Source organism: Hemicordylus capensis, chromosome 14 (assembly GCF_027244095.1).
Source record: "Hemicordylus capensis ecotype Gifberg chromosome 14, rHemCap1.1.pri, whole genome shotgun sequence".
Classification (NCBI taxonomy): domain Eukaryota; kingdom Metazoa; phylum Chordata; class Lepidosauria; order Squamata; family Cordylidae; genus Hemicordylus; species Hemicordylus capensis.
Window position 1 is genome coordinate 2,360,408 of NC_069670.1, and position 21,486 is coordinate 2,381,893.

General features: G+C 43.3%; 1 protein-coding gene across 2 annotated transcripts; it reads left to right on the forward strand.

The window, feature by feature from the left end:
- Positions 1–3,809: 3,809 nt before the first annotated feature.
- On the forward strand, positions 3,810–20,431 carry LOC128336952 (cathepsin S-like). 2 transcript variants are annotated; one of them, XM_053277301.1, is made up of 9 exons: positions 3,810–3,955; positions 5,469–5,592; positions 7,428–7,566; positions 9,182–9,304; positions 10,767–10,919; positions 10,997–11,221; positions 16,117–16,282; positions 18,147–18,249; positions 19,610–20,431. In XM_053277301.1, the coding sequence occupies exons 3-9, from the start codon at positions 7,429–7,431 to the stop codon at positions 19,707–19,709; spliced, it is 1,008 nt and encodes a 335-aa protein (XP_053133276.1). In that variant the 5' UTR covers positions 3,810–3,955; positions 5,469–5,592; position 7,428; the 3' UTR covers positions 19,710–20,431. The 2 variants fall into 2 exon arrangements, with proteins under 2 accessions (XP_053133276.1, XP_053133277.1); XM_053277302.1 differs by lacking the exon at positions 3,810–3,955 and having other exon boundaries at positions 5,458–5,592.
- Positions 20,432–21,486: the final 1,055 nt, after the last annotated feature.

The following is a 21,486-nucleotide window of genomic DNA, read 5'->3' on the forward strand; positions in this document are numbered from 1 at the left end:
TATAGAAAGGTTTATTTTTCAGAGTATTATTTTACATATTTATAAATATATACATTTATATAGACATATATACAGGTGTGCACTCACATATCAGCCAATATTATCCCGAAGAAAAATAGGGGGAGGGGAATACTGGTAATGGTACCCCTCAGGGCCAAACAAAACAAAACAATGAAGACCCACAACCGGATCTCCCATCATTCAACATTTTTGCTGAAAGTTGCCATAGGGATCTCACTTAAGAGAAGGACCATCACCCTAGGAAGAATTTTTTTTTTCTTTAACTTTTTCCTGTGTGCACTATTTCCCCAATGAAAATCTCATTCCTCCTGAAAAAAGTTGCTCTTTGTCATGGTAGGGAAACATATGATTCAACAGCAATTTCTCCAGAAGTTATAAAACAAGAAAAGTCAATGAAACCACCTTCTTGGTAGAATGTGTTGAGAAAAGAGTATTGAGATTGATAAGAGGGAGCCATTTATGGATCGTTATTTATTTATTTATCATATTTTTATACCACCGGATATGTAGCAATAGCAATAGCACTTACATTTATATACCGCTCTATAGCCGGAGCTCTCTAAGCGGTTTACAATGATTTTAGCATATTGCCCCCAACATTCTGGGTACTCATTTTACCGACCTCGGAAGGATGGAAGGCTGAGTCAACCTTGAGCCCCTGGTCAGGATCGAACTTGCAACCTTCTGGTTACAGGGCGGCAGTTTTACCACTACGCCACCAGGGGCTCTTTAGGTGGTGTCTTTTGGGATACAATGAGACAGCTGTAATTTTGGGGAGTCAGCTACCATTCACCAGCCCTCACTGGTCAACTTCTGCCATCCAAGAACACCACAAATTGAGAGCAGATGATCTGCAGGTTTTATAGAGTAGATTGTTCAACCACGTAAGCCAAGCCATGCCTTGGAAGAGGAGAGGAAATTCAACTATCCTCCAGAGTTAAATAATTAAAGCACAAAATTACCCCACTGATTTGTCCTAAGGGGAATATCTTGCAGTGCTCACTTAGGTAGTCTCCCATTCAAATGTAACCAGGGTGGATCCTGCTTAGCTAAGGGGACAAGTCATGCTTGCTACCACAAGACTAGCTCTCCTGGCCAGTCACTTCTCTCTCAGCCTAACCTACCTCACAGGGTTGTTGTGAGGATACACATAACCATGTACACCACTCTGGGCTCTTCAGAAGAAAAGTGGGATATACATATAAAATACAAACAAACAAACTGAAAAGCCTTAAACATTTTAACTTTTGTTTATAGGGAAGATACTCCAAATCCTCTGATGATCTGGGTTGCCTTTTTCTACACATTTTCTAACCTTGCAATATTCTTTTTGAGGTGGGAGCAACCCAAACCGTACACAGCACCACAAATTTATATAAGGGCATTATAACATGGGTCATTTTCACTTCCAACCAGTCAATCAGAACGTTATTAGTTCACTGACCATATACAAATTTTATTTTCAAGCACTTTCCTATTAATCCCTTATATGGAATCCATCTTTTTCAAAGCTGCTATACACTCACTGCAGGTTTCCATTTTTAAGAGGAGAATGGGGGAAAGAGGGAGAGATAAAGAGGCAACCATGTGCAGAAGAGAATGGAGTTCCAGTCTTTATCTTTGTTGTGCAGGAGGCTTTCTTACCGCCTGCATTATAAGATGCACCCATTTGGGGGGGAAGAAGGTCTAATAAAAAATGGCTGCATATGCAGTATGGATCTTGCCATGCTTGCCATGTACTTCTCTGGATCGGGGCCATCGTATCAGCTGGTCTGGTTTTGCAGTGCATGTGGAGGGTGAAAACATTGGTGAACAAAGGAAGAGAAAACAGCTGAGTTGCTAAATTTGCTCCTAAATTTCAGTTCTCCTTTCTGGCATTGCCAGAGAGAACAGCAATGTACATGTATGTGTAAGGGAAAACATCTGTGGCAGCAGTCATTGACATTACTGCATTCCGCCCAGCTGTAGACCAGCCTTCCAGAATTTGACTTGAGTGTAACCGCAAGGAAGTTTTGTAACCTCAAGGAAGCCACGCCTGGCTTTTAGTTCTCATCTCCCCCAGAATGGAGGTGTGTGTTCACAGATTGGCCAAATCTACCCTGAAGTCCTTGCGTGCTATCGGGGGGGGGGGGCACTTCACAGTCGATTAGGGATTTTCGTAGCGTGTTAAGAGTGTAGCCCGATTTATATACTTAAAAAAAAAAAACACCTACTTTTTGTGTCGGGTTTTGGGGGTAACTTCGAACTTGTAGTAAAGCCTGCTGTCTGGGAAAGCTTTTATACACATGGCTCTTTGAATCTCCTCCAGTCAAGTCTTTATTATTACAGTCATTGACCAAAATTTGTAAATACATTTAAAAATAAGGCACAAAAAGAAAGCTAAACAGAGGTATACCAATAGAACAAATCTTAAAATGCCCTTTGGGATGGAGGGTGCGAATCCACATATATAAATACATATAAATAAATATATCTATTTATTATACATATTTTATTCATTCATTCATTCATTCATTCATTCATTCATTCATTTTTATTAATTTTATGGATTTATTTATTTATTTATGCACATAAATAAATAAATATGTAAGTACATATCAGCTGTATTTACCCTGAAGTCACTGCGGGCTATCAGGGGCCCAATTCAGACACAACTCTTGTTTCCCCTTGAATTATGGCTGCACATTCTGGCTTAGTGCAAATTATGTCTGGTGTAAAAAAAACCCCTCTATTTTCAGCAGCTTTGGGGGGAAAGCCCAAGGCTTCAAGGATGCCCCAGTGCTGATCTGTGATGTGTGGAGGGGCCATTGCTGCTAATTCGGCTTTTTCCCCAACCCGCACTTCCGTGATTTTTTTTTTTTTTAATGTTTGCTGGGTGGATTTCTGGAACACCAAGTGTCAGCATTGAAGGAGAGTTTGACAGCTCGTTTGAGCAGCCGGTTGGGTCTGCTCTGAGTGATTTGCAATTGTGAGCACTGGGGTGGGATGGGGGAGGGATTGTGGCAGACTGGTAAAATCCTGTGGAGGGAGTCCAGAAGGGGAGAGGGAGGGAGAAATTCCTGAATTAAACGCAAGCATATGCTAAATGTGGGTCTTCCTATGCTTTCAAGTTTGGCTTCCTCTTGTTGAAGCCCTGGTCACCAGAGGGAAACAGGCTTTACATATGCAGATGCTGGAAGCTGAACAGTGGAGACGACAAGTTCAGTGTAACCTGAGCCCTTTGAGTCTGAGCTCATTCCACGAGGCTGCATTTTTAATTCGTCACAGAAAGAAAGCAATGATTTCTACTTTAAACTTCCCTTGCCTCTTAAATGGTTTGGAGTGAGGTGGAGGGAAACATGAGGTGACAAAGGCAGTCAAGGTTCGGGTCAGATCTGGCAGGTTCAGGTGGAGCGTTACAACGGTTTTGACTAGTCAATTTTGCAGAACTCCGGCTGGCTGTCAAACTAAAAAAAAAGAGTAATCATGAAGGGAGGCATTTCACGTCTCCTCCTGGGATATGATTGGTGGGAGAAAAAACCTGGAGCAAGCTGTGGGAATGCACACAGAGAAGGATCCGTAGGGAATACGGAGAGGAGCCGAGGAAATGCCGAGGAAATGCAAACGGTCCATTGAATGTTGTGAATTAAACAGCTCCAAATCTGCTGCAAAGCAGATTCGCCCTTCCAATAATCCACGGCATGAAGCCTTGTCTGGATAACTCCCTGGTCTTTCTTGTCACCCAGTCATGCTTCTCCTTGCCCAATAAACTAAAACTAGTTTCAACTTCCATGGCTGCTTCTACCCCATTCTGGGAACACTGAGAATTACAGCTCTCCACAGGGGTTAGGGATCTGCCACAGGGAATACTCCACATCCCTCACAAACCCAGTTGGCTCCTGGCCTGGCCATAAGAGCGTAAAAAGGGCCCTGCTAGATCAGAATTGGGCCCTGGGTAAGTTTTCCTCCTAACTTGCGTCTAAACAATTGCTTCTACCCAGGTTTTCCTCCTACCTTGCTTCCCCACAACTGAAAACTGGGAGCACACACAGCTCCCACACCTGGGTAGAACACAGTTTTTGATTGCGTGAACTACTTCACAATGTTTAAGAGCAAGGCCAAAGACGTGACAAATCTATTAACCATACTAAAAGCTCAAATTGACCAGAGACTTTTGCATTCAGCAGACTTTACTGGGAGGTTTTACAGCGAACTTGAAGTTGTCTAAAAAACACAATGCAAATGTTTGGATTTTTTTTTACCCCAGATATAAATCGGGCTACACTCAAACATGCTGTGAAAAACCCGAATTGTGTGTGAGCTGCTCCCTGATAATTTGCAGTGACTTTGGGGTAAATCCCAAAGGAGGAGGAGGAGCCTCCTCATATCTTACAACTTTTTAAAAGGCAGCCAAGACGCATTTGTTCACCCAGGCTTTTCATAATTGTGTTTTTAATAGTTTTAACATTTAAAATTTTAATTGTTGTAATGTTCTGATCTTTTTATCTGTTTTTATTGTTTTGTTGTAAACCTCCCAGAGCAGGGGCGTCGCAAGGTTGGAGTGGGCCCAGAGACAAGATTTTAAAATGGGCCCCCCCTCACTGAAGCTCAGCTCATGAAGTAAAGGAATCTTAAATGAGGCTGAATAGTGGTAACGAAAAGCGTATATATATATATATATATATATATATATATATATATATACACACACACACACACACTCTCTCTCTCTCTCTCTCGTGGACGATGCAAGTCATTTAATGGTACTAGAGAAAGACGTGCTCTTCTGGTAGCTCCAGGTCTTAACACATCAGTTTTGGAGAATGAATACAACTGAAGAGAGGAGAGCTGGTCTTGTGGTAGCAAGCATGACTTGTCCCTATAGCTAAGCAGGGTCTGCCCTGGTTGCATATGAATGGGAGACTGGAAGTGTGAGCACTGCAAGATATTCCCCTCAGGAGATGAAGCTGCTCTGGGAAGAGCAGAAGGTTTCAAGTTCCCTCCCTGGCTTCTCCAAGAGAGGGCTGAGAGAGATTCCTGCCTGCAACCTTGGAGAAGCCACTGCCAGTCTGTGAAGACAATACTGAGCTAGATAGACCAATGGTCTGACTCAGTATATGGCAGCTTCCTATGTTCCTATGAAGGAAGCCCGGGCGGGTGTGAGGCTAGGGGAGTCAGTCATGTGACTTGCCTCTGGGGCCCCCCAAGGCAGTGGGCCCCCAGACAACTGTCTCCCCTTGCCCTATTATAGTTACGCCCCTGTCCCAGAGACTTGTGTTTTGGGCGGTATAGACATGTTTTAAATAAATAAATAAATAAAATTTTAAAAGATTTAAGTTAAAGGGTTTCAAAAGCCCTGTGTGAAAAACTTCCAGTTGCAATGAAAGTGAAAATCATATCCCTCTTGGGGGGAGGCTCATGTGACAGAGTCTAAGGAATTGAAACTAACTTTTGTCACTGGCATGAAGCTATAGCAGGAACCGGTATATACGTAAGAGTTCAGTCAGGAAGTCGACAGAGAAGGAGAATCCAGCCTGAAGAGTGTTTCTCGTGCTTACAAGACACAGCCGTTGCCTGCTGACAGACATTGAGGTATGTACAAGATCATCTGTTAGACAAAAGCCTTTCTCTTAAAGCTGTGTTGTTCTCTTTTAAAGTATTAGCAATGAGGAAGTAAATTTATTTTCCTTTGCTGTTAGAAAATGGGTGCAGAGGGGACAATTCATGCTCACTACTACAAGACCAGCTCTCTTCTTACCCAATAGCTTTCAAGTGTACACCTAAAAATATTATCTTCTAAGTGCACACCTAAAACCTTTCTTTTTATCTACCAGTGTGATCTGCCCACAGCAGTACTGTTCACAGACGCTACGGACCAAAAGGGCCTTTTCACCTACAAGTGGAAAGTTCCACCTAGAACTTTTCTTTTTATCTAAAGGACCTTTGCATCCTCTTTATAAAAAAGAATTCTGTTTGTGTCTATGGTTACTGCTTTGTTGCACATAGTCCTGCCATGAGCATAACCTTTTGCTGCTTAAAGACTTAACATAGTGAAGGACCGTAGCACAATGGCAGAGCATCTGCTTGCATGCAGAAGGTCCCAGGTTCAATCCCTGGCAGCATCTCCGCAGACAATACTTAGCTAGATCATGGACCAAGGATCTGATTTGGTATGATGCTCCTATGAAGCTTTTGAACATTTAAAATTCACTTCCACATTCTCACTAACCCCTGTCTCAAAATAACTAAACTTCCTTCCTCTACAACCTGTCTTCCATTGGAAAAGCAGTATTATATTACTATTTCCTTATTGTCACAAATCTGAATTACCCGGCAACAGCAGAGGGAGGGGAGGGAATCCAGAGTGTCTGCATAGACATGAAAATCTGAACATTCACATCAGCCAAGGATTCAAATGGTGGGTCAAAGTGAGAAAAAAACTCAGTTTCTCATTGCTATAATGGGAATAGCAACGAAATTATCCTCCAGGAGAATTCACATGCCAGGCAACATAATGTTGCATATTACATCCATGAAGAAAAGTCTCATGGCCTAAATCTCCATTTAACCATTAGGAGATGCCAGAGCACTCTGGATTCTGTTAAGTTTATCGCCGGAACTGGTGGAGGAGAAGGGAGACTTTGGTAGAAGTCTAAACGCACACGGGGTCTGCAAAAATCTCTCTAGTCCAGAAGCAGGTGGTTCTGTTCACCTCCACCTGAAGTTGTTTACAGAGTCAAAGGGAGCTAATGTACAAAGTTTAAGGATACAGCCAGCACAATCATAGAAACAAGAACCATAACAGACTAGTGTGCTCACAGCTTGCCGCTTTCTGAGGTCCGCCGTGATTCTGCCTTGATTAGCACTGCCTGCAAATTTGTAAATAAACTAATGTTCACAACTCTGGCTTCCTGTGCTAAGAAAGTCTAAGAAAGCCAGCATAGCATAGTGGTTAAAATTGTTGGATTCGGACCGGGAAGACACGAGTTTGAATCCCCATTTAACCATTTGAATCCCATTTAACCATGAAACTCACTAGGTGACTCTGGGCCAGTCATGTATCTCTCAGGCTAACTTACCTCACAGGGTTGTTGTGAGGATAAGGATATAAGCACCCGAGAGTTAGTTTAATCAAAAAGAGTGGGATAGAAACCCTTTGAATAAATGAACTCCCCACCTCTCAGAGAGGGGCAGTGAATCTGCTCCAGTCATTGAAGTGATTCTGCAGTCCGTGATGTCCCCTATCACAGGGATTCTCAATGTGTGGGTCCCCAGATGTTATTGGACTTCAATTCCCATAATCCCCGGCCCCAGTGGCCTTTGGTTGGGGATTATGGGAGTTGAAGTCCAATTACATCTGGGAACCCACACGTTGAGAATCCCTGCCCTATCACATACTCCATTGCTTTCTCCATTTGTCTCAGCAGGATGGAACGGTGGCTTTGGTTTCTCGTGGTGGCGGCATATGTTACTGCTGTGGCATCTGCACAGTGGCAGAAGAACCCCACTCTGAATAAGCACTGGGAGCTTTGGAAGGAGAAATACAGCAAAGAATACCAAAATGAGGTATGAGGGCAGGCAATAGCCATTGGAGTTTAGGGTGTATAGCCTTCACTCTGTCCACTCTGTCTTTTTCATTCTAGGAACAAGCAAGTAGTGTAGCCAGAGAGGAACCAAGAAATGTCAGGATGGAGCCATCAAGGGTTGCTGTCCAGAGCCTTCTCGGGACTGAGTCTTGTCTAGGTCAAATGAGACTTAGCTGGATCAAGTCCATGCAGAGGCTATGCAGGACCGGATTAGACAAAAGCGCTCCATGTGAACAGATGTCTGCACACATGTATTTGTTTTTGTGTGTATAACTATAGTGTTCACTTTAAAACTGAGTACAGGACCTCTCAAATATGAGGTGTCCTGCTGGATGTCCATTGAATGTGATATTTGAATAACTGTATGTGCAAATCTTTATGCGCATTCACTGGACACAGATTGTACCTGCGTTGATCATAATGTGTGAAACACAGGAAGGGTTTCAGGGTGTCAGGTGATGATAGACACAAAGGTCTGAAGGGTGAAAATACAGAATTTCAGGAGAAAAGAATATCCTGAGAGTCTCAGACAAATGATTTCAGGAGCAGAAGGAAATTTTTGTAGACATCGCTAAGAAGAAAAAGAACAGGTTTTTAGACAAGGCTAAGTAGCTGTGATAGGGCCTTTACTGAATATTGGAAAGTAAATACAGAACTGATCTGTAAAAAAACAAGGATCGTGTATTGATTTGCTCTAAGTGACCTCATCAGCAAAGGAAATAAATGTTTAAACCTTGAAGAAGAAAAAGAGAAGGAGGGAGAGGAAGAGGTAGATGGCCATGGTAGCCCAAATGCAAAAACAGCTGGGCTACAGATAAAATGGCCAGAAGTGGAAACCATTGAATCTGGTATAGATAAATTTGGCTAACTGGAAAGTGGAAGTGAAGGACTATCAGTCTGAGGAAAGTCAGTAAGCCACCCAGAGACTTGCGTTTTGGGTGGTATACAATCAAATGTATTAAATAAAAAAGTAAATAAAATAAAAGTCATAGGAACATAGGAAGCTGCCATATACTGAGTCAGACCATAGATCCATCTAGCTCAGTATTGTCTACCCAGACTGGCAGTGGCTTCTCCAGAGTTGCAGGTAGGAATCTCTGTCCCTATTTTGGAGATGCCAGGGAGGGAACTTGGAGCCTTCTGCTCTTCCCAGAGCGGCTCCATCCCCTGAGGGGAATCTCTTCCAGTGCTCACACATGTAGTCTCCCATTCAGATGCAACCAGGGCAGACCCTGCTTAGCTAAGGGGACAAATCATGCTTGCTACCACAAGATCAGCTCTCCTCTCTCATGTCATGTATCATCTTGACAGGCAAAAGGTTACATGACATCTTCCACTTTCTGGAGTGGCCATGAGGGGAAACGTGTCTACTAAGAGAGCTTATGGACTTGTGTTCTGCCTATATGGATATCAATAAACAGCTGTGATGTGGTGAATGATCAGCAGACGGCAATAGAAGTAGGTCAGGTCCTGTAGGTATGACAAAACTGGCCCAACATTTCAGAGTTTTTAGAGATTTCTATTTCTTTATTGTCCAGAGACAAAAATTTCCAGTTTATGTAATAGTAAATTGAGGCTTCTGCTTTGATTTTTAGAAAGAGGAAGTTGCTCGCCGTATGACTTGGGAAAAGAACTTGCAATTTATAACGCTGCACAACCTTGAACATTCTCTAGGACTGCACTCCTATGAACTTGGCATGAATCATCTTGGCGATATGGTTAGTAATAAAAGGTGGTTTGTATATGGATTATGCGTCTGATGGGTGTGGATAATTCTGAATTCCATAGTTCCGCTAAACACAAAATATGTAATGTGAAAACTGGGGCGGGGGGGGAGGAGGAGGTGTATTTCAGAATTATTTTCAGTACAGCTGGATTGTGAAATGTAGAATTCTTCATATGGTTAAGGATCCCCCCACCCACCAAAGCCACCGAATATTTAGTAAAAATCTTAAAACACGTTTTTTCCAGAAAGAGGTGTTCTTTCTCTCCAGTTTCAGAAGTGAAGAAGAAGTATAGTCTTAATTTTAAAAAGTAATTCCATAGAACAGATCCTGAAGTGAGCAAAACAACTGACCCTTAAAAAAAACAAAAACGAATATACCAATCAGAATCTAAAATTTGCCATAATTCTGAACTATTCTCAATATCCCTCAGTAAATCATCAGGGAGAGATCATCAGGGGATTTGGTGCGGGATGTTATCAGTATGCTGATGACACCCAGATCTACTTCTCCATGTCATCGTCACCAGGAGATGGCATAACCTCCCTAAATGCCTGCCTGGAAGCAGTAATGGGCTGGATGAGGGAGAATAAACTGAGACTGAATCCAGATAAGATGGAGGTACTTATTGTGTGGAATCAGAACTCCAGAGACGATTTTGATCTACCTGTTCTAGATGGGGTCACACTTCCACAAAAAGAAGTCTGGGATTACTTCTGGATTCACACCTCTCCCTGGTATCTCAGGCCAGAGGGGCTTTCTATCAATTTCAGCTGATACGCCAGCTGCGTCCATTGCTTGAGATGAATGACCTCAAAACAGTGGTACATATGCTGGTAACCTCCAGGGTTGACTTCTACAAAGTGCTCTATGTGGGGCCGCCTTTGTACGTAGTCCAGAAACTCCAGTTGGTAAAGAATGCGGCGGCCAGGTTGGTCTCTGGGTCATCTCGGAGAGATCACATTACTCCTTTGCTGATAGAGTTACACTGGCTGTCAACAGGTTTCCGGATAAAATACAAGGTGCTGATTATAACCTATAAACCCCTAAGCGGCTTGGGCCCTAGGTATTTAAGAGAACATCTTCTTCATTATGAGCCCCACCGCCCATTGAGGTCATCTAGAGAGGTCTGTCTCCAGTTGCTGCCAGCTCGCCTGGTAGCCACATGGAGCGGGCCTTCTCAGTTGCTGCCCCAAGATTGTGGAATGCGCTCCCTACTGAGATATGCTCCTCCTCATCTCTGACTATTTTAAAAAAGCATTTGAAAACCCACCACCCAAGCTTTTTCAGTTTTTAAAATTGTTTAGGTTCTAATCTGTGTTTGACTTTAAATTGTTTTAAGTTTTTGTGTATGTTTTTAACTTGTTTTTATGTTATTGTTAACCACCCAGAGATGGAAGTTTTGGGGCGGTGTACATACATACATACATACATACACTCATATTCCTTTATGTAGACCAGTGAGGAGGTGACTGCTCTGCTGACCGGGCTGAGAATTCCTGGATCCCGGAGCCAAAATTCCACGTATCACAGGCCAAATCCAAGGGCCAGACTCCCTGATACAGTGGACTGGAGGGATAAAGGGGCTGTCACAAATGTGAAGAACCAGGTAAGAGAGTCTCTTTTTAAATATGCTCCTCTCAAGAATATCCTTTGCAACTATAACAGATTCTCTCTCTCTTTCAGGGGTCCTGTGGTTCTTGTTGGGCCTTTAGTGCTTGCGGGGCCCTGGAAGGCCAGTTAAAGCTCAAAACAGGAAAACTGATCTCTCTCAGTCCACAGAACCTTGTTGACTGCTCCACGATGTATGGAAACGAAGGATGCCATGGAGGCTACATGACCAGGGCTTTCCAGTATGTCATAGATAATAAAGGTATCGATTCAGATGCTTCCTACCCTTACGAAACCCAGGTTGGTATCATTTAATATATCTTGGACATAAATGTAAAACAGTATGCAGAAAAAGCATTTATCAGGTTATTCTGGAGTACACTACTCTCTGCTACTGCCTTCACCATCACTAGCAATGGATTAGAATTGTCACTATCAGCATGGCAACCATATCCAGTACAATGCAATCCCCTACAGCTAAAGAGAAGGGAGCCTTGGTTCACTTACCATGAAGGCTTCTTCTGGCTGCTGGAATCAAGGACATCTCTACGTGGGTTATCCTCCCCACATGCTCCTAGGCAGGACTATGCTAATTAGCTAAAGAAAGCAGCCTACTAGAGTCTGGGGAGGATAGCTCTTTCTCTCTTTCAGGCCAAGAGAGAAAGGAAACATCTGCAGTAAAGATAACATATACATGAAAAAACATATAGGTTGATAACTATATACAAAGGAAGAAAAAGATAAGGTAGCCGGGAAAAGGTCCCTTCAGGTGGTTGTAACTTACAGAAGTTGAGGTGGTTGTGGATCTGCCCCTCTGTTCCTGCTCTTCAGTGTAGCCGGTTGTTGACGCTGTGTAAGATGCATCTACAGTGCGCCAGTTAGGTCAGCCGAGATGTCCTTGACTCCAGCAGCCAGAAGAAGCCTTCACGTTAAGTGAACCAATGCTCCGATTCTCAGCTGCTGGGGTCAAGGACATCTCTGTGTGGGACATACCACAGCCTTGTACACCACCCTAGGAGGGAGCACCCTTGGCTACTACCTGGGGAAGCACCTGCTTCAGCACCCGTCTACCAAATGCTGCCTGGGCTGATGCATAGGCGTCCGTCTTGCAGTGCTTGGTAAAGGTTGATGGGTTCTTCCATGAAGCCACCTTACAGATTTCATACACTCGTGCATTTGTGGAGAAAGCAGCCAAGGTTGCTGCCGCTCTTGTGGAGTGGGTAAGTATGCAAGTAGGCATGTGCAGATGTTGTAGGCTAACACAATGCATGCCCTGATCCATCTGGCGATGGTAGATGAAGTGACTGCTCTGCCCATGGATCCAGGTAGGAAAGAGACGAACAGTGCATCTGTGGAACAAAAGGATGCAGACCTCTTGATGTATCTTTTGAGACATCTGCACACATCTAATTTGTGCCAAGCTTTTTTGGACGGATGCTTTGGCCGAGGACAAAATGATGGCAGGATAATGTCCTGTGATTGACAGAAGGAAGATGACACCTTTGGTCAGAAAAAGGGGCTGGGTATGAGATGAGCTATTTCCTGTGAGAATATGCAGTAAGATCTGTGTATAGATAGCACTCAAATTTCTAGCTGATTTCTAGCAAATTTCTAGGAAGGCTAGCTCAAAAGAGAGAATCCTATAGGAATAAAGCGTATGGGTTCAAATGGGTGAACATGGAGTGCTCTTCGGAACTGTATGGAGATTCCAAGATGGAAAGTGGTGTATCGTAGGTGGAGAAAGAAGCGTTGTTCCCCTTGTAGAAGATGATGGCTGATGGCATGAATGGGTACATGGAGGTATGTCTCCTTCAAGTCTATCGATGTCACCCACCACAAAGGCCAGTGCCTTTTGAATTTTAACTAAATTCAAAAGTCTAAGTCGAGTTGGATTGGAGGATGGCTCATTAAGAATTTTGCCCATCCATAACAAGGATGTCCTGGCAACCATAGAGGCTGCTGCTGCTGAGCATGTTGCCAGAGAGGAGCTATCATGAACTCTCTTAAAGGCAAACTCCACATGTTTATTGGTGAGGTCTTTTAGGGGGACTTCACTGTCCTGGGGGGAGCAGTGAGTCTGACCAATGTTCTCTCTAATTTTTTTTCCATCTGTGTGCGGAATGAGTTTTGTTCTGGGCAGCAGTATCAAGGCAGTGTGTGTGCACACCTGCATTCAGAGTGGGGCCTTCCTGATTCAACCTGAGTGGGATCTAAAATTAACTGAGCAGACATCCAAAAACTTGTGAGCGTGTGCACACGCACATGCCTTAGAGGGAACACTGAGCCTGAGATAAGCTGGACTACTGATTATTATTATTATTATTAATTCGATTTCTATACCGCCCTTCCAAAAATGGCTCAGGGCGGTTTACATAGACAAATAAACAAATAAGATGAAACCCTGTCCCCAAAGGGCTCACATTCTAAAAAGAAACATCCATAGGATGCATCCGTAGGGGGTATTTTAAGTAGGTCTGAAGGTTCCTGTTGGAATGAGTTGTACCTATTGGCTACTGCCATTGCTTTTCTATTTGTAGCCAGCAGAAGTCATTCTTGCTTTTCTGCATCAGTGAATGGTTCAGGCATAGGTAATAACATGTCTTTAGAGTTGGGTTTGGGGGAAAACCAGGTCCTCCTTGGAGGCTTGTGTGGCTTCTGGAGTTGCTTTGTCCTGCAAACCGAGTGTAGCTATAGTTCTGGTCATGACAGGATTGTAGTCCTTTGGTACAAAAAGGTGTTGAGAGGCTGTTCCAGGGTCTGGTTCCTCCCCCACTGACCATGCTACCTCCTCTTTATCAGGGATAGGGTCTGGATCTTGATTACCTCCATCTCCCTCATCTGGTGCTATAGCTGGGTCTGCCTCCAAGTCAATGCTGCTGGGACAAGGCATCTATCGGGTATGGTAGGCTTGGGGTTCTTCTTAGGGGGATCCCCCAAATCTGGCCCAGATAATTAAGATGAACGTGGGTCTCTATGTGTGTTTTGACCTCTTATATTTATTTGATCTGGTACTAGATGTTTGGGACCCCTTCGTATGTTTCCTTTTCCTTTTTGTTTTTTTGGAGAGGGGCTACTTGATTCAGATGATGAAGATTCCTCAGAGGAGGAAGAGTTTCGCCTACATTGTTTACTCTTTAATTTTCTTTTGAGGCTTGAATTGTTGAACAGTGTCGGTGGCATTTTAAAACCAAGCCTGCCATTTATTTATTTATTATGTATTTTTACATTTATATACCGCCTTTCGTTAAAAGACAACCCCAAGGTGGTTTACAAAAGTTAAAACATACAATAAAAAGGCAATAAAAACATCAAGCTAAAAAATATAAAAACATATAAAAACAGGCATAAAAACAATAGAACAGCAGTAAAAACGATTATGTAAAAGCCTGGGTAAAAAGCCAAGTCTTTACAAGCTTTCTAAAAGCCGTGATGGAGTCCGAGGAACGAATGGCCACTGGGAGAGCATTCCAGAGTCTAGGAGCAGCAACAGAGAAGGCCCTGTCCCAAGTGCATGACAGCCGGGCCTCTCTCATTGTCGGCACCCGGAGCAGGGCCCCCTCAGATGTCCTCGTCAAGCGGGCAGCAACCCTTGGGAGCAGGCAGTCCCTCTTTATGAGGAATTGCCCTGAGAAGGGTAGAACCTGGCCCTGAGGGACCCACAGGGGGGACTTATTTCAACAAGGAAAAGTCTCATCAGTTGCCGTACATGGCCCTGGTCCTGGATCCCTTCCTGGTTGCCCCCTGCTGCAGTCATTGTGGCCTGTTGCTTGGCGAGGTGCTTTCATGTTGCTGGAGCCATTTTTGTTTCTGCACACCCTGTCTGCCTGACCATCGGCCATTTCAGAAGTGGAGGCCCGCTCTGTCGCCGAAGCCCTCAGTTCAGCTCCAGAGGGGGAAGGCTGCGTCAGGGGTGTCGTGGCAGCCCACTGCAGCCTGGAGAGGAGGAAGGAAGAAGCCTCTGATGACTCTCCCTGTTCATTCTCTTCACCCCGCTTTGAGGCGTGCTGGGCTGCTCTGTTGCGGGTTTCGTGGCCCAAAGCAGGGGTGGAGCCACCATTGGGCAAATGGGTTCAAAGAACCCAGGCCGCCACCAATCAGGGGCCACAAGTGCCACCCCAGACATGACCCCCCACGTCTGACATCAGACGTGGGGGTGTTATTTTGGTCCGAAAAGGGACCACATGGCCCCATTTGGGGCCGAAATCGGCCCGCACTGTATTGACAGCGTGGTTGGAGTGACTCTCCCTGCCTTAAAGGTTGCCAATGCAGCGGGGCTGATCTCTCTCCCAAACACAGCCACGTGGGCCTCTAAAGGCAGAGAGAGTCACTCCTGGGTAAAAAATGATCCCAGGTCTAAGAAATATTAGATAGTGAAGAAATCAGAGAGAGACGTTTAAGGATTGGAGATGAATACTCAGTTTTAAGGAGAAGCTGCCTGGAGCTACGTAGGACTGAAAGAAATGGGATGGGGCTATCCTCCCCAGATTCTAGTAGGCTGCTTTCTTTAGCTAATTAGCATAGTCCTGCCTAGGAGCATGTGGGGAGGATAACCCACACAGAGATGTCCTTGACCCCAGCAGTTGAGAAGGGGCAAGTGTGGTGTGTGTGTGTATGTGTGTGAACAAAGAAACATTATTTAGGCACTCTTAGAATATATGGAGACAGACGCACAAAGAGAGAAAAATGAGCTGAAGGCTCCTTGAGACTGAGGTTATCTCTTCCTGCGGAACTGATGTGAGGTAGCAGATCTGCTGTCTGGTAGGAGTGCATGCTGTTTGTCTTCATTTATACGCTATTTGTATATTTGTGAATAAAGTATTTTTAGAAACTGTATGTCAGTGTTCCTACAAAAGAAACCAAAAACAGAGTAGCCCTACCCTGAAATTTCTCACTGCTCAGGGAAGTAGGGAGCACACAATAACATAGCACAATCCTAAGCACGTTGACTCCGAAATAAATCATTGTGTTCAGTTCAACTCCCTCCCACATAAGGGTTGCAGGATTGCACTATCATGCAACGCTGCTTGGCCCATGACAAGAGGAAGGCCACGCAATGGCCTTAAAAAAATGTTACTGAATAATCATGTAGAAGGAAGATGGAAAGCATAGCTGTCTTTTAAAAGTCGAGCATTCTTAAATAGCCTGGATTTAATCTATTGAAATAGATCCTTAAATAGCTGCTTTTGTTCTTCCAGCAAGGACCGTGCCGCTATAATCCTGCAGGACGAGCAGCAACGTGCTCTAGATATGTTGAGATTCCATCTGGTGATGAAGCTTCGCTGAAGGATGCTGTTGCCAATGCTGGCCCTGTAGCAGTTGCTATAGATGCAACTCAACCAACGTTCTTTCTGTTTAAACAAGGTATGTGTTCTATGGTGCTTTTTCCCTAATAATGTTTATGCCTAGAAAAGAGCAAAGACCAGTAAAGCCAGCCGTTTTCTTCAAGACAGCAGTTTAGGCATTCAGTTACCCTAAGACCTAATGCAGAGCTACTCAACTTTGGCCCTCCAGCTGATTTTGGACAACTCCCAGCATCCCCCGCCGCAGTGGCCAGGAGCTACGGGAGTCTGTAGGCCAACATCTGCAGGAGGGCTGAAGCTGAGTAGCTCTGCCCTAGAGCCTTCTGCACCATGTTAGAGTCTGCAAGCTGTTCTTTAAGTTCAAGTGGCATATTTACTTTTTCTTAAAGAACTGATGATATCATCAGCAACAAATATTTATATACCGCTTTTCAACAAAAGTTCCCAAAGTGGTTGACATAGAGAAATAATCTATATATTTAATTCTCCTGGGTGCATTGGAATGTGCGTCCTGGTGCCCAGCTGATTGGCTGGGCGGCAGAGATGCCAGATTGGCTGAGGTGCACCCAGGAGAATTGGTCGCCTGCCGGAGACTGGGGCAGAAGGTGGGGGGAAGAGGTAGCCGGCCCCAAAGAGCGCACAGATGCTCTGTGCGGGGTTGGCTAGTAAATAAATGAATGAATAAGATGGCTGCCTGTCCCCAAAGGGCTCACAATCTAATTAGAAACATAAGACAGTCACCAGCAACAGTCACTGGAGGGATGTTGTGTTGGGGATGGATAGGGCCAGTTACTCTCCCCCTGCTAAATAAAGAGAATCACCATGTTAAAAAGGTGCCTCTCTACCCATTTAGCAGGGATATCAGATTTGGTCCATTATAATTATTTGCTTTTAGCTACATGAGAGGCCATCAACCTTACTAGATCTAAAACTCGCTTTTAACCCCAACCAGTGAGATGGGATCTACTTTTAATTTTGTATTTTACATATTATTCATTCATTCATTTATTTATTTAAAACAGTAGTTAAAACAAAATAAATGACATAGTAAACGTTAAAACATTTAGATTTAACGTTTACTATGTCATTTATTTTGTTTTAACTACTGTTTTAAATAAATAAATAAATAAATAAATATAAAGATTTAAAACATTTTAAAACGATGCTAAAACTGTTAAAACAATATTTAATTAAAAGCCTGGGTGAATAGGTGCGTTTTTAAAGACTTTTTTAAAGTTCTCAGAGATGGGGAGGCTCTTATTTCACTAGGGAGTGAATTCCAAAGCCTCAGGGCAGCAGCGGAGAAGGCCTGTCCCCGAGTAGCTACCAAATGAGCCAGTGGCAACTGCAGACGGACCCCTCCTGATTATCTCAATGGGCGGTGGGGTTCATGACGAAGAAGACATTCTCTTGAAAAACCCAGGGCCCAAGCCATTTAGGGCTTTATAGGTTATAAACAGCATCTTGTATTTTTCCCGGAAACTTATCAACAGCCAGTGTAGATCCTTCAATATTTATTATTTAATTGTCTAGATCTATACTTTCCCCTCTTTCTTCTTTCTCCTTTTTCCTCGTCCACTCTTTCTTCTTTTCTCTTCAGCTCCAAGTTGGGACACAAAAACCTCCCATGACATTTAAAACTTCTTAAAACTCGCTTGCTATCACATCAGTGCTAAATTAGCTGCTGAATTGTGATCACTGCCTTCCACATGATCATGTCATAACTTTTTTCTTCTGTCTCTCCGTGATGAGTCTGCCTGTTTGCTTATGAGACTTAAAGCTATTAGCTAAGGAGTGTTTGTTTTGTTGGTTTAAATTATCACGACTCTGTTCTGTGAGGGCAACTTCCAAAATTAGCTTAACTTTCAAAAGAGTGCTATGCACTCAGGCATCCATGACAATGATGCTAAATCCTTTTCATCTAGGAGTATATGATGATCCAAAGTGTTCTCAGGATGTGAATCATGCCGTACTTGTAATTGGATATGGAACACAGGGTGGCAAAGACTACTGGCTTGTGAAGAATAGGTAAGATCTTCTGTGAATACATCTCCCAAATCAACATATACATCTGTGCAGTGCCCATCCGTTTTGGAACACCTTAGACAACTTAAGCAACTTTATTGTAAATGGGCTTGCAACCTGGAATAATTCATAGGACTTGAAACAGGCATCTTTGATACCAAAACACTCATGTTAAGAACAGCCCTGCTGGATCAGGCTTAAGGCTCATCTAGATTAGAGAGCCAGTGTCGTGTAGTGGTTAGAGTGCTGGACTAGGTCCGAGGAGACCAGAGTTCAAATCCCCATTCAGCCATGAGACTTACTGGGTGACTCTGGGCCAGTCACTTCTCTCTCAGCCTAACCTACTTCACAGGGTTGTTGTGAGGAGAAACGCAAGTATGTAGTACACCGCTCTGGGCTCCTTGGAGGAAAAGCGGGATATAATAATAATAATAATTAGCATCCTTTTTCACACAGTAGCCCACCAGATGCCTCCAAGAAGTCCCCTCTCCTGCCGTTGCTCCCCTCCAACTGGTATTTAGCAGTATCTTGCCTCTGAGGCAAAAAGTGGCCTATAGCCACGAGACTATAGTAGCCATTGATGGACCTGTCCTCCATGAATTTGTCTAAGCCCCTTTTAAAGCCATCCAAGCTAGTGGCCATCACCACATCCCATGGTTTTTCAACCTATAGCGCAAGTCACTTGTCAGAATGTCATTGGTTTATATCCTGCCCTTCTTTGACGGCACTTAATCTATCAATCAGTCAGTCTTCTTCCATGGCATAGCTCAAGAGTTCCCTGGCACTGCACTCTCCTATAAATCATAGTTTCAACATCACGGGACCTCAGACAATGCTTTGGGTTTAGCTGTTGTGGCATCAGTTTCTTCTTCCACCATGAATAGCCGCTAAAGTGTTAGTCGCTCTTTGCTGGAGAGTCTTTCTGTGGATTTTCATTATCCATCTCTGAAACTAATTATGATCTTCAGGAAGTACAAAAATGACCCCGCATGTACTACACGTTTAGGCAATGAATGCCATTATATTATTTTCCTGCATTTTTCATTTTCACACATGCTACATATTTGTGTGACTATTTATGTATTATTTAAATTTATATCCCACTTTTCCGCAAAGATTGACTCCCAGTATAGTTTAAAAGAATCAAAATCCATCCAAGGATACAATACAAAATATTAAGGATGCATAGGTGTGCATATACATACAGAGTCTCTTCTGGCCCTTGGCATTTTATGACTGTTGGAGAGATAACAGAAGTTCTTAGTAAGTTATTGAACAATTTAGACACATGAGGAAAGAATTATTGCTTGTCATTAAAATATTAATAATTCTTCTAATGTCTCATTCTTTGTGATTTCAACAGTTGGGGTGTAACTTTTGGAGATGAAGGATACATTCAAATTGCAAGGAATCATGGGAACCAGTGTGGCATTGCCAGTTACTGCTCTTATCCACAGATTTAGAGAGAATCTGCAGTTCTCATCGCGTTTTCTTAAATTTTATTTTACTGGAGACACAGTCAATTAGACCTCTTTTAAACAAACTGCTGTATTTAAGAAGAGTGTCTCAATGGGCAAGATCTTGTCAGCTTGACCTCGTATATGAGACAAGCAGCCAAAATGATGGTTTATCAGCCTCTATAAATAGGCCTCTACAATTCCTAAGCACCAAGAAAGATTGGGTCATAGCCTCTTATTTCTACACAATCTATTCACCAAAGCTTCGCTGGGTGTTTACAAGAGCTCGCTCGAATGCCCTGACCTCAGCGATGTCATCAGGGAAATTGGAGAGAAAACCCTATGAGGAGAGACTATGCCCCTGCGGATCTGCTCCCGAAACATTGATGCATTCACTGTTACATTGTCCACTTTATACTGATGAAAGAGATTTATTTTTATCTCAGTACCTGAAAGATCTCAAAAGCCACTCAGTGGAGACGATTCTTATATGTTTATTAGAAGATAGGGACCCAACAATATCCCTGGCGGTTGCTAAATTCTGTTACACATTGACCAAACTAAGAGAAGCTAGAGCACAGCAATCGGTTACTGTCAAAGGTTCCTGATTTTATGTATTTGATAACATTTTAGATTTTTTTCCCATTTTTGTTTTCTCTCTTTACTGTGTATATTCTGTGTCTATTGATGTTTGATCTAAGGTCGTAAATAAACAACTAACTAACTAATGATGGTTTATCTTGGTATTTGCTAATCATCCCATGGGTGTTCTGAAGCTTAATCTGTTAATAATGCCTGCTGTAGTTCTGCTTTGAACAATAGAACTCCATGTAAGTACTAAGTATTTATCACTGTTGCCAACTCAAAGAGTGCTAGAATGAAAGCTGTGTCCAGTGGAAGGGGAGGGGAGGGCTTCCATTACCACAGTAACTTCAAGTCTATCCTCTGAATTAGTCACAGTCAGATACAGAAGCAACCTTTGTTGCCATCTTTTCCAATTTCCCCCCATGTTGCCAGACAAATACAACTCAGTAGGGGGTGTAAAAACTTCCATTATTATCATGTTTCTCCAAGTCTAGGCCTCCAGCACAGAATACATCAAGCTTGCTAAAGGTGCAGGCCCACTTCTGACGCCGTGTAGTATCTTCCCCCTACTTAAGTTGTTAGACATACTCACAACCAGTCACTTGGTGGGCCTGAACTTGGGCCTGAAGGAGCAGGAGACACAGTAGGTTTAGAAGCCTTCTTTATTCAGACAAGACTGCAACAAACTCTGGGCAGTTTGCACTTAGAAAACAGAAAGCTAAGCCACACCCAACCCAACCAACCCAAAGTTAAAGAGTCATATATACTACACAGAGTACCTTTCATTCACCAGTGAGTCGTCTCAGTGGGCAATTTCCACACACACAAGAATATATGAAAGAGCTTATTGGTTAGGAGAAGTGGGTTCTAGACAGCCTGAGTCCCCTATAGGATTTCAACTCTTGTCTTTGGAGGGGCTTTCCTATCAACTTCTCTGCAGACAGATTTGCCTCCAGACTTCTTCTTCCTGACGGCTCACTCTTGATTGTCAACTTCTGACTCTTGACTGGCCAATACTCACTGCTGACTCCTCCATCAGGACTTCAAGAAGGAAACTTTAGGAATAGAATACAATATAATTCAAATATTTATTTAATATGTAAATATTACAAAAACCAGGAGGTCTAGGTCTCATTCTTCCGCATATTCCCCCCGCCCTTCTTCTCCAGTAGAACATTTATCCTAACAAAGGGTACGT

What these genes read in the sequence shown, in the direction of transcription:
- LOC128336952 (XM_053277301.1), top strand. Translation starts at nt 7,429, where the DNA reads ATGGAACGGTGGCTTTGGTTTCTCGTGGTGGCGGCATATGTTACTGCT. An exon ending in TCACAAATGTGAAGAACCAG is followed by an intron (nt 10,920 to 10,996) that starts GTAAGAGAGTCT and finishes TCTCTCTTTCAG; the next exon opens with GGGTCCTGTGGTTCTTGTTG. An exon ending in TACTGGCTTGTGAAGAATAG is followed by an intron (nt 18,250 to 19,609) that starts GTAAGATCTTCT and finishes TGATTTCAACAG; the next exon opens with TTGGGGTGTAACTTTTGGAG.